The following is a 12,028-nucleotide window of genomic DNA, read 5'->3' as shown; positions in this document are numbered from 1 at the left end:
ACATTTTTCACAGAAAGCAAGATATGCTTGGTCAAAGTTGGGAGTTTCCCTTGGATCTTCTCTTTATTTTGGATTTATTTTATTTTGCACTTTTGAACCATTTTGGTCGATTTTGGATAATCTTGGACTAATTTAACAATATCTGGACTTGAAAAATACAGTTTTCCATTGAAAAATATTTTATTTGTCATAAAAATTCAAGAGATCAAAAAATAGAGATGAGCAATTATTAGAAAAAAATCGCTTATTTTCTTCCAAACACTGGCGAGAACATTGGACTGTAGACATGTGGCACTTGAGCCCATCCAAGGGACGTGGATCCTCCAACCAATGGATCCGAGACCATGTTGTTGACGACGCCAGGCTGTCCCCAGTAGTTTTGACGTTTGACTCGTTTGATGAGGCCAGCGGATACGGTAGAAGACAAGAATAGGGCGAAGAGGGCGAGGAAGGAAAGGGAGAAGATGTTCTTGAACATTTTTGGAATCTTGGAATCTCAAAACCTGATAGGTTGATGGCTTGGTAATGGTTTAGCCGGCCTTTTTATACTCCAGCTAGGCGCCTTTGCCTTGAAAGTGGGCGGAGCTTCAGAGGGTGGTCACTATCTCTATCTCTTTCTTATCAGCTGTGATGATTTTTGTGATCTGTAGATTTTCATGATACAAATATATAATAGTTTATAGTTTAAAAATCAATATTTTCAGATAATTAAATTTTCAGAATGGTTCACTTCCCATAGACCGGCGCATACTGTGGCGAATGGTGTCTTCTCACTTGGGACCATCCTGAAAAATAAATTTTCAAATCTAGCCATTTTTATCCGTAGAGCGAGCTTACCTACTATCCAGAAGACTCACCATGGTTGGCTGGCGCGCCCCAGAGGTTATCATAAACCGGACTGTTATAATAGGTTCTTGGGTTACTGTAGTAGTTTCGTTGTTGTTGAGCAAACTGTGAATAGAATTGGGGGTTGTAGGCGTATTGAGAGATTACGGTTGCTGTGAATAAGGAAATGAGGATGAGGAGGGTTACGGTAGATGGCATTTGGGTTTGGGGGAATTGATGCTAATGAGAAATTGGAAGAAGCGTTTTTATAGTGGGGTTCTGTACGATTACTAGTTTTGGAATAATCAAAGAAAGTGAATTAATGTACTGATTTGCATATAAAACAAAGAGGGAGGCGGAGCCAGATGATGGCCTAGAAAATTTGGAAAGTTAGGTCGAGGTATCCTGTCAGGTGCTTTTCTATTCTCAGCAACTTTGAGCTCAATTATCTCGTTTCCTGTGAGAGCTATCAAACATTTGTCAATTAATAAATTGCTTATCATAAAATCAGCAATATTTTATCAGTTAATCACTTTTTGATATCTCTCACACGAATCAAGATAATTGAGCTCAAAGTTACAGTAGCCTTTTCCTGGCCTAGAAACTAAAAGCTAGGTGTATGACACCACTTTTGATTTACAATGCTTAAAAAGTTCTAGAACGGTATATGTCATTGGATGACATCATTTCTGTCTCTTCTCTGATCTCGAACGTTTTTCGGAGAACCAAAAAAAGAGATGAAAAATTTTGGTCCATTTTGGCACGTAGGCATTTTTTTCGCGTTCTTATCAGTTAGACTGGGTGGGAAGATGAAATCAGAGACGGAGAGTTTTCATAATAAAATCTGGAAATGGATACTTCTAGATTCCCAAAAATATTCTAGAGGTTCTAGAATGTTGTGAGATGCAAAATAAACCAAGATTATTTGTTTGGCATTTTCAACATAGTGCATCGCTAGCTTCAAAGCCCTGTATCTAAGCTGGTTTTAGTCTAATAGCGTCAAAATTTTAATTTTTGAGCTCACAATCAGGAAGTTACAAGCTTTTAAATGAGTATAATCAAGACCCATTTTTCGAATATTTTCATTTTTCCAACAAGGTGCATTGCCAGTTTCAAAGCTTTGTATCTAGCTTGGTTTTGGTCTAATAACTTTGAAATTTTCATTTCTGAGATCAAGAAGTTACAAGCCTCAAAATGAATATACTCATTACCTATTTCTGAGAGCTTTCATTTTTCCAACATGGTGCATCGCCAGCTTCAAAGCCTTGTATCTAGAATTGTTTTGGTCTCATTTCTCTGAAATTTCTAAATTTCTTCTTTTCATTTTGTGATCTCTGTCTTAATTCCATTTTCCATACAACTTCTAATGGTCAGTCTATCTTTGATTTTTTCATTTCTCCGATCATCACTCAAAATGATTGATAACAACATTTATCATTATCATATAATGTCAAACACCAAAACCGTTTTGGGGTGGGTTGCTTCTTTGCAGAAGAGAAATATCCGGTCACGTGGTGGGTGTCCAGGACAGATGGGAAAGGATTTTAGAGATGATGATGTGAAGTTTTTTTGTGTCTTGTTAAATCGGAGATCAGTCTGATTGGGTGGGGGATGGAGGATTCAAAGAACGATTTGGAATTCGAAAAGATTTGAAAACTTGTAAGGGTCATTTTGAAGAGGTCATGTTCTTTGGAATCATTTTCTGTAGACCCATAGGACCTAGATGGACCTAGATGGACTAGGTGGGCATAGATGGACCCTAGACTTAAAGGTACCTGGAAACTTAAAAGGACATGATGACATTTATTTCTCGACATATTATTATAACTATACTATTAGGTTGGCGGGAAAGTCTTTGTCACTCTGTTTGTTTAATCACTGTTCTCGTATATGGAGGCTGTGTATGATATCGACTCTAGTGAATAACAAGGTGATAAGAACCTTCCATATAAACAAGTCCCCATCTCCTTCCCTGCTCCTCATCTGTAATTGAAACGATATGTTTGTTCCCACTGCTATTCACATCAGACATGTTTTGATTTACCTCTTCCTATCTCACACCACGATGAAGGATTCGGAAACTTTCTTGAAGAATGTGTACAACACACATGCCCCTCACTACAATACTATTCGCAATTGGTTCCATCGTTTCGAAAAAGATGACTTCTCGCTCGATGAAAAGGATCGCTCTGGGAGACCCCGTGAGTTGGATTTGGACAAGCTGAAGCACGCATTGCAATCGGATCCATTTCAATCTAGCCGTGAACTAGCTGTCACATTCGGAGTTCACCATAGCACAGTCCTTGAAGGTTTGAAGTCTCTTGGAATGAGAAAACTTTTTGGTCGATTCATACCTCATCACCTGACTCAAGCCAACCTTGACCGCCGAGTCGACGATTCGATTACTCTTCTCACTCTCCACGCGGGCGATCGATGGCTGGACCGGCTAATAACCGGAGATGAGAAGTGGGTCTTCTACGATAATCACCACAGGAAATCCCAGTGGGTTGGAGAAGGAGAGAGCCCACAGGATGTCCCCAAACCCGACCTTCATCCGAAAAAAGTTATGCTCTCTGTGTGGTGGGGAGTGGACGGCCCCATCTACTGGGAACTTCTGCCCGAGGGCAAAACAATAACTGGAGACCTCTACACTACTCAACTACGAAACCTCAAGAAAGCAGTCGACCGTTCGGCCCTGAAAGACAAGAAAGTGTATTATCAACATGATAACGCTCGCCCACATGTTTCGAAACAAGTGAACCAGGAGCTGATGGGATATGGATGGAATGTTCTCCCTCACCCCCCGTATTCTCCTGATCTTGCTCTTTCCGACTATTGGTTATTTGGCGATATGACACGTGCTTTCGAAGGAAGAAGCTTCAATTCCCGTGGAGCGGTCGAAGCGGCACTCAAACAATACTTTGCCTCACGCCCGGCTGGATTCTACCGCAATGGAATCCATAAATTGAGGGAACGTTGGAGACATGTTGTTGATAATGATGGACAATATAATTAATTATTCGGTTATTTTTTCTTTGAGAAATAAACTATTGAAAAAGTGACAAAGACTTTCCCGCCAACCTAATAGAAATTGAACTTGTGGGCCCCGGTGCCGCGAAATTTGGGATTTTGTAATTTTCGGAATCTTTTCAATTTACCCGTCTTCTAGTTTTCCAAAAAAGGTATTTCCCCGTTGATCAAGACGCTAATTGGTCTGTCCATAGTTTGTGTATGTGTGTCTGAACCTTTCTTCTTTTTTTTTGGCTGTTGGTTCCGAAAATTTCGACTTTGCCACGTATGCAAAAGGATGGCTGTCTAGTTTAATTGTAAGAAAAAAACGGTTTTCTGGTGATATCATCTGCCAATTTTTGATCAGGAAGAACAATTGTTTTTGGGTGTGTCTGTAAGTCCGGATGTCTACAACCTCCAAAAAACCTGTGGAATGGCTTCCACACTATCAACTTTGACCAAATCTGTCTTGCTTCATTTCAAAGATAGAACAAAGTGTCTGGTAATAGAACATTTATCATAAATTACCCAACATTTTATTAATTGATCCCGTTTTGTCATCTTTCACAAGAACCGAGATAATTGAGGTTAAAGATGAGAGAGCTATCGTATCTGCTCTCATAGAGCCTACCATTAACGTGTACTTTGAGCTCTATTATCTTGGTTTCTATCAGACATATCAAAAATGCGTCAACTGATAAAATGTTGATGATGTTATAATAAACATTCTGTCCGTTGACCACTTTGTGCAGTCTTCCACAGGAACCGAGATAATTAAAGAGCGGGGGTCCTTGACAAGGAATTTTTCAGATGTCTAGGGATATTTGTGAAAAAAATTGACAACAGTAGAAAATTATGAAATTTTTATTGAATTAAAATCCAAATCCTGGATATCCAATGGAGCGTTTTTGCAGCACTGCTAGATTTCCATGTCCCTAACCATTTCTGATTCTTTTAGCGTCCACCAAAAACAGGGGAGAACATTGGGCTCAATCTATGTGGCACTTGAGCCCATCCAAGAGACGTTGGTCCTCCAACCATATTATCGGAAACCATATTATGAACAACTCCATTGGAATACCAGTAGTCTGGAACGGCACGACGGTCACGGAGGATGATGCCAGCGGATACTGTAGAAGACAGGAAGAGAAGAGCCAAGAGGGTGAAGAAGAGGGTCTTGAGCATTTTGTAGCCTTTTGAAGAGTTGATGGAAATTGGTTATGGTTTGGAACCTGATCCAGACAGGCTTTTATGGTTTGTGTAGCTAGAAGAACGGAGTCACGTGGCTTTGACCCCCCAAAAAGGGGCGGAGCCAAGTTGGTTAGTCATGGTAATAGTTTGTAGATCAAATGAGGGGCAAGTTTGATCTATCAACCCGAGAACGAGAATTCTGATAACGAAGATTCATGATAAAATGATAAAAAGGTCCTCGAAAATTGAAATCCTTGAATGGTAATGAAAAATCCAGAATTTTTCAGACCAGCTCGGCTTCCAGACACCTCCAATTCGATATGAGCAATATGAGGACCAGAATCATTATGATGTCAAAAAGTCTATTTTGTATTTCCTAAAAAATATTCTGATGGCATTTTAGACTCGATTTCATGTAGTCCTGATAAGAAAAATGATGATAATTAGCACAATTTTTTGGGACACAGTCGATACACGTTATAGAGGGAATGGGGGATCAGTGGGGGAATCCCTTCGATAGACTGGGGAAATGGGACTTTGAGAAAGTTACGATACACCCTGAAAATCTGAAAATTCGTTTTGAATCTCATTTAGGAACTTTCAAGCCATCCGTTTATGAATTTAGGATAGCCGACTTTGCAACCGCTGGTAGAATTTGTTTAAAATAGGTTATGGTTATATTCGTTTTAAAGCTTATAACGTCCAAGACTCAAAAATTAAAACTTCAGAGCTATCAGACTAAAACTAAGCTAAATACGAGGCTTTGAAGCTAGCAATGAACCATGTCACAAAAATGAGATTTTTCAGAAATGGGTCATAGTTATACTTATTTTGAAGCTTTTAACGTCCATAACTTAAAAATCAAAATTTCAGAGCTATCAGACTGTAACCAACATAGATAGCTGACGATGCACCATGTTAGCTTAGAAGCTGGCGATGCACCATGTTAGCTTAGAAGCTGGCGATGCACCATGTTGGAAAAATGAAGATTTCAGAAATGGGTCATGCTTATACTCATTCCAAAGCTTTTAACTTCATTTATTCAAAAATTATAGTTTTAGGGATATCAGACCAAAACCAAGCTAGATACTAGGCTCCGAATCTGAAGATGCACTAATAAACAAGCCGGTCAGCTACCAGCTGAGCTACGCTGGAGTGGCTAACCGGTATGGCCACATACCGTAACTCTCAAGAAACTTCAAAAATCCCTCTCTTTTAGTAACGATGTTTTTTGCCCCTTATTTTCAATATATATTTTTGTACCCTTTCCATATTATTTTCCTTCATTTTTCCGCCAATTTCCGTCCCATATTTTCCCTATCTTATCTCAAAGATCTCCGATTTTGATCGTTCAACGAGTCTTCTCCAACTGATCTCCGAATTAACCCCCCTTTCTCCCCAAAAAACCTCGTCATTCCCAAACCTGTCATTGACACCCAGGCGGTTTCATCATTCCATACAGTTTCCGTTCCTCCCACGTGATGTGATGGGTCTCTTGCAGAAAAAAAAGAAGGATATGACAGTGATAAACAAGATGTGTCATTTGGTTTGATGTTTGAAAGTCTGATCTTATCATCGATGCTGTATCATTTAGTGGAAAAGAGGAACAGCAGAGAACAAATCGGGTCACAAACTAGCACGATGAAGAATGAAGGGGGACTAAATTTTTTTTCCAAGTTTGGTGCATCGCCAACTTCAAAGTCTTGTATCTAGGTTGGCTTTAGTCTAATAGCTCTGAAATTTTGATTTTTGAGCTCTGAAAGTTACAAGCTTCAAAATGAGCATAAACATGGCTTCCTTCTGATGCTTTTCATTTTTCCGTATATCGACAGTTTCAAAGCTCTGTATCTAGCTTGATTTTTGTCTGATATCTTTAAAATTGTAAAATTTGAATCGGTGACGCAATCAACTTTGAAATGAGTATAAGCTAGACCCCATTTGAACACTTTTTATTTTCAAAATGAGCATAAACATGGCTTCCTTCTGATGCTTTTCATTTTTCCGTATATGGTGCATCGACAGCTCCAAAGCCTAATTTCGGGAATTCTTAAGCTTTTGGGTGTCTGAAAATTAGCCAGTAACTAACTAGAGCTTATGAAAGCCGGATGTCTGAAATTATTATTTTTGAAAATTTTGGTTTTTTTCACTGAAAGACTCAGGTCCAGACGATACTCCAGTTTTCAACCTAGCATAGCGTAACCCTCTGATAGAATGAGCCATTCAACTTCGAGTCCACTCATCTCGGTTCCTATTAGAGATATCAAAAAGTGAAAAACTGTCTAAATGCTCTTGATATCAAGATGAACATTTCATCAGTTGACAAGTTTTTGATATCTTTCACAGGAAATGAGATATGAGGGCTTTTTCAATTGATCTCTGAAATACCAATTCGCCTAGCAACACATCATCATTGATCCTACTCATCAATGGACGAATCTGAACAGACATCTGAACTTTTGTCATGGACAGACAAAAAAAATAAAGAAACAAGACATGGTTTGGATATTCGATTCCTCATTTGTGTTCCCGGTTTCGATGATGATCACCACCACCACCACCACCACACGTGATTAGTGATGATGAATAATAGAGTGTTTGATTTTCTAGGGATTTCCACAGTGAATTTTGTTGGAAGACGGAGAAAATTTATTTTGAAGCCGTGTCGTTTCAAAGCTGATAACGTCGCCAACCCAAATTTTAACACTTCAGAGCTATTAGACCGAAACCAAGCTAGATACAAAGTTTTCAAACTGACGGTGCACTATTTTCTAAAAAATTGATTTTTTCAGAAATGAGTCATGTTCATGCTTATTTTTAAGCTCATAACCGGAACAACTCAAATTTTGAAATTTTAAAGTGATTAGACTAAAAACAAGCTAGACATAAGGCTTTGGAGCTGGCGATGCACGATGTTGGAAAAATAAAAAGTGTTCAAATGGGGTCTAGCTTATACTCATTTCAAAGTTGATTGCGTCACCGATTCAAATTTCACAATTTTAAAGATATCAGACAAAAATCAAGCTAGATACAGAGCTTTGAAACTGTCGATCCACCATGTATGGCAAAATGAAAAGTGTCTGAAGGGAGGCATGCTTATGCTCATTTTGAAGCTTATAACAACGCTGATTTAAATTTTAGGATTTCAATTCTATTAGACTAAAACCGTGCTAGATATGAGGTTTTGAAGCTGGCGATGAATCATATTGGGAAAAATGAAAGTTTTCAGAAATGGGTCATGTTTATACTCATTTTGAAGCTAATACCGTTTTGAACTAAAAAATCAATATTTCAGCGCTATTAAACCAAAAACCAGTAGATACAGGACTTTGAAGCTGGCGATGCACCATGTTGGAAAAATGAAAGTTCCCAGAAATGGGTCATGATTATATTCATTTTGAAGCTTATAACGCCACTAACTCAAATTTCTAAAATTCAGAGCTATCAGACCAGAATAAAGCTAGATACAGAACTTCGAAGCTGACGATGTTGGTTGGAAACTAGCCTAGATACATAGTCTTATTTTGAACTCTCCTTCTTTGAACCCATTTTGCCAAGATCCAAAAACCCAAAATTCCAAACCACCTATTTTCCGTGGCCTGAAATCAAGTCTGTTTACTAGACCGTATGTAATCAAAAGTGTAACTACTAGGGGTTTCCCCTATCTTTTGGGCTTTTAGTCGTTTGATCTTCCCTTTTTCGCATCTTTCGAAGATCAAAACTACTATACTGATAAGGGCGGCCATGTGTTATGTGTATCTTGATAAGAGTGTTTTCTAGAAGTTTCGTCTTATCAGACTGAACTGATAGTGAGGCAAGCATGGTTTGGGTATTGATAACGGGAGGTAAAATAAGCTCCGCCTCTCCTAACCTGGGTAACCGTGGGTATAAAAAGATACCAGTCAGACAAATTTTTATCAACAACAGCTCATCAGCTACTACTTGAAAATGCTCAAGACCCTTTTCTTCACCCTCCTGGCTTTTCTCTTCCTGTCTTCTACAGTATCCGCTGGCATCATCCTCCGTGACCGTCGTGCTATTGAAGACTACTGGTATTCGAATGGAGTTGTTCACAATATGGTTTCCGATAATATGGTTGGAGGACCAACGTCTCTTGGATGGGCTCAGGTGCCGCACAGATTGAGCCCAATGTTCTCGCCGTTGTTTGGAAGGAAGTGAACTTTGGAAGCCTAATTTTATGCCCAAATGACCAGTATTATGATAATTATTGATCTCATTTTATGAATTTTGTATTGATAAATGATTTTTTTTTGATTTTAAGAAATGCTTGTTAGATTCGAGACCCAAAAAAATGGGTCCATCAGAATAAAAAACATCTGGCGTCAAATTTGAGCTCAATTATCTCGGTTCCTGTAAATTATATATGAAACGTGTCTACTGACTTGATATAATATTTCTGATAATATGACAAACGTTTTATCAGTTGACAGATGTTCGATATCTCTGATAGTAGCTCGGATAATAGACCTCAAAGTGCGATTGACGTTCGATAAGAACCTTTGAGCTATGATGCCTCTGTTATCGTCTGATTATGCGTTTGGTATCATTCGTATATGACGTATCCATTGCTTACCAACAAGCTCAACGTCCTGAATTCTAGAATGAGCTATTTTAAATTCAAAATGATTCCATAACAACAATCAGTTTGAATGATCAGCTACAACACAAGCTGATCCGGATGAGTGTAGTAGGTGACGTCCATCATAATTTTCCTATAAAAACTCTTATCCCACGTTTACTATTCCAAAAACAATGCAAGTCAAGGACCCCATCATCTGCACTGAGTGTGTGGAGGTTTTCCATTCCAACTATGAAATCGTCAGTGTTCTTGGCCAAGGAGCATTTGGTGTCGTTTTTCATGCACATAGAAAACGAGATATGGAGGAGTTTGCGGTGAAGAGATTGGATTTGGACGCGTGAGTTATTTTTGGGGGATTCTATGGGTTTTGAGACCTTCGGATCTTTTTGAGTGTAGGTTGAATAAGGCAGAGAGACTTAAGCTTGTCTGGAGCATACAGTAAAGGTTTTAGCCATACCATTGACTATGAGCTCAATTATCTCGGTTCCTATAAAAGATATCAAGAGTTTGTCAATTGATAAAATGTTTGTGATATCAAGATAAATAATTTATCAATTTAAATATTTTTCTCTATCTTCTAAAGGAACCGAGATAAATGGGCTCAAAGTTGGCAAACTAAATTTTGAGTTTTTCAGTGCAAAATAATCAACTTTAACTTTACGTTTTAGGGCCACCCTCAGTATAGCGGCCCGTGAAGTCAACAACATCACCTCAATAGGCTGCCACCCTGGATTTTTAATTTTTGAAGAAGTCTTTTTCAACGAACACCATACTAAATCAATGGGTCACTTGTACATTGCCATGGAGCTCTGCGAGCAGCTAACTCTCAAGGAATGGCTCCAAATGGCTCAAACTGCTCGGAGCCGTCCTTGGTGTCTGATGAGTGACTGGATAAAACAGTTGGCGCGGGCGTTGGACCATCTTCATAAAAATAACTTTATTCATCGGGACCTTAAACCTGCGAATGTCTTTTTCCCAAGAGGCGCGGATTTCAAAAAATTGAAAATTGGGGATTTTGGACTGGCTACCAGAGCCATTGTCAATTTGGAAGAAGGAGGACTTCAGTGAGCTCAGAGTTTCCAAAACATTCCCCCTATATTTTTGTTTCTCAGATCTCTTATGGAGCAAACTGCCCAAAAACACACTGGCGGAGCTGGCACTCCGTATTATATGGCTCCGGAGCAAACTGGAGAGATTTATGACGAGAAGGTGGATATTTTTGCTCTGGGGCTCATCTCGGCTGAGCTCATAATTCTGAACTCGCCGATGGAGGGGGTGTGCACGAATGATATAATTCGAAGTGGTCAGTGGCCGATTGCGTGGTTGGATTATCCGGATGCGGTGGGTTTTGGTTTATAATAAGAGTGTGGCACTGTCGACCGCGGTTAGCCGCGGCCGGCTATGACTAGGCCCGAGAAAGCCGCTCAGAAAAAAAAACAAAAAGCCGCAGCCGGTTTCGAGAAAAACGGAATTTCTGGATTTTATGATTTTTTTTGTAATTTTTATAAAACCTGAATGTTCAAGTTTTCAGATTTCTGGAAAACAACAATTTTTGGGTTTTTAGGATATTTTTGAATTTCTGTTTCAGATATTCTAAATTTTGAAATTTTAATATTCAAAAATTCTGAAATTCTAAAATTCTAGAATTCTGAGATTCTAAATTTTTGAAATTCTGAAATTCTGAAATCCTGAAATTCTGAAATTCTGAAATTCTGAATTTCTGAGATTCTGAGATTCTGAGGTTCTGATATTCTGAGATTCTGATATTCTGAGATTCTGAGATTCTGAGATTCTGAGATTCTGAAATTCAGAACATCTGAAATACGGAGATTCTGAAATTCTGAGATTCTGAGATTCTGAGATTCTGAGGTTCTGAGATTCTGACATTCTGAAATTCTGAGATTCTGAGATTCTGAGATTCTGAGATTCTGAGATTCTGAGATTCTGAGATTCTGAGATTCTGAGATTCTGAGATTCTGAGATTCTGAGATTCTGAGATTCTGAGATTCTGATATTCTGACATTCTGAGATTCTGAGATTTTGAGATTCTGAGATTCTGAGATTCTGATATTCTGAGATTCTGAGATTCTGAGATTCTGAGATTCTGAGATTCTGAGATTCTGAGATTCTGAGATTCTGAGGTTTTGAGATTCTGAGATTCTGATATTCTGAGATTCTGAGATTCTGAGATTCTGAGATTCTGATATTCTGAGATTCTGAGATTCTGAGATTCTGAGATTCTGAGATTCTGAGATTCTGATATTCTGATATTCTGAGATTCTGAGATTCTGATATTCTGATATTCTGAGATTCTGAGATTCTGAGATTCTGTGATTCTGAGATTCTGAGATTCTGAGATTCTGAGATTCTGAATTTCTGAGATTCTGAGATTCTGAGGTTCTGATA

General features: G+C 38.6%; 6 protein-coding genes across 6 annotated transcripts; 2 read left to right on the top strand and 4 right to left on the bottom strand.

Annotated features, from left to right (window-relative positions):
• Window positions 1-244: 244 nt before the first annotated feature.
• Window positions 245-478, bottom strand: CBG24822 (the record flags this gene model as incomplete). The annotated part of the gene is made up of 1 exon (XM_002648479.1): window positions 245-478. One exon carries the CDS (start codon window positions 476-478, stop codon window positions 245-247), a length of 234 nt encoding a protein of 77 aa, XP_002648525.1.
• Window positions 479-700: 222 nt separating this feature from the next.
• Window positions 701-1,044, bottom strand: CBG24821 (the record flags this gene model as incomplete). The annotated part of the gene is made up of 2 exons (XM_045240828.1): window positions 701-773; window positions 842-1,044. 2 exons carry the CDS (start codon window positions 1,042-1,044, stop codon window positions 701-703), a joined length of 276 nt encoding a protein of 91 aa, XP_045091423.1.
• Window positions 1,045-4,788: 3,744 nt separating this feature from the next.
• On the bottom strand, window positions 4,789-5,019 carry CBG24819 (the record flags this gene model as incomplete). Its single annotated transcript, XM_002648477.1, has 1 exon — window positions 4,789-5,019. One exon carries the CDS (start codon window positions 5,017-5,019, stop codon window positions 4,789-4,791), a length of 231 nt encoding a protein of 76 aa, XP_002648523.1.
• A 3,951-nt stretch (window positions 5,020-8,970) lies between these two features.
• CBG24818 lies at window positions 8,971-9,201 on the top strand (the record flags this gene model as incomplete). The annotated part of the gene is made up of 1 exon (XM_002648476.1): window positions 8,971-9,201. The coding sequence occupies one exon, from the start codon at window positions 8,971-8,973 to the stop codon at window positions 9,199-9,201; it is 231 nt and encodes a 76-aa protein (XP_002648522.1).
• A 594-nt stretch (window positions 9,202-9,795) lies between these two features.
• On the top strand, window positions 9,796-10,981 carry CBG24817 (the record flags this gene model as incomplete). Its single annotated transcript, XM_002648475.2, has 3 exons — window positions 9,796-9,959; window positions 10,291-10,686; window positions 10,735-10,981. The coding sequence occupies 3 exons, from the start codon at window positions 9,796-9,798 to the stop codon at window positions 10,979-10,981; spliced, it is 807 nt and encodes a 268-aa protein (XP_002648521.2).
• Window positions 10,982-11,278: 297 nt separating this feature from the next.
• CBG24816 lies at window positions 11,279-11,645 on the bottom strand (the record flags this gene model as incomplete). The annotated part of the gene is made up of 2 exons (XM_045240827.1): window positions 11,279-11,422; window positions 11,448-11,645. 2 exons carry the CDS (start codon window positions 11,643-11,645, stop codon window positions 11,279-11,281), a joined length of 342 nt encoding a protein of 113 aa, XP_045100843.1.
• Window positions 11,646-12,028: the final 383 nt, after the last annotated feature.

This window comes from Caenorhabditis briggsae (genome assembly GCF_000004555.2).
Source record: "Caenorhabditis briggsae AF16 supercontig from assembly CB4, cb25.NA_230, whole genome shotgun sequence".
NCBI lineage: Eukaryota > Metazoa > Nematoda > Chromadorea > Rhabditida > Rhabditidae > Caenorhabditis > Caenorhabditis briggsae.
Note: the sequence above shows the minus strand (reverse complement) of the source record. Positions and strands in the feature narration are given on the sequence as shown.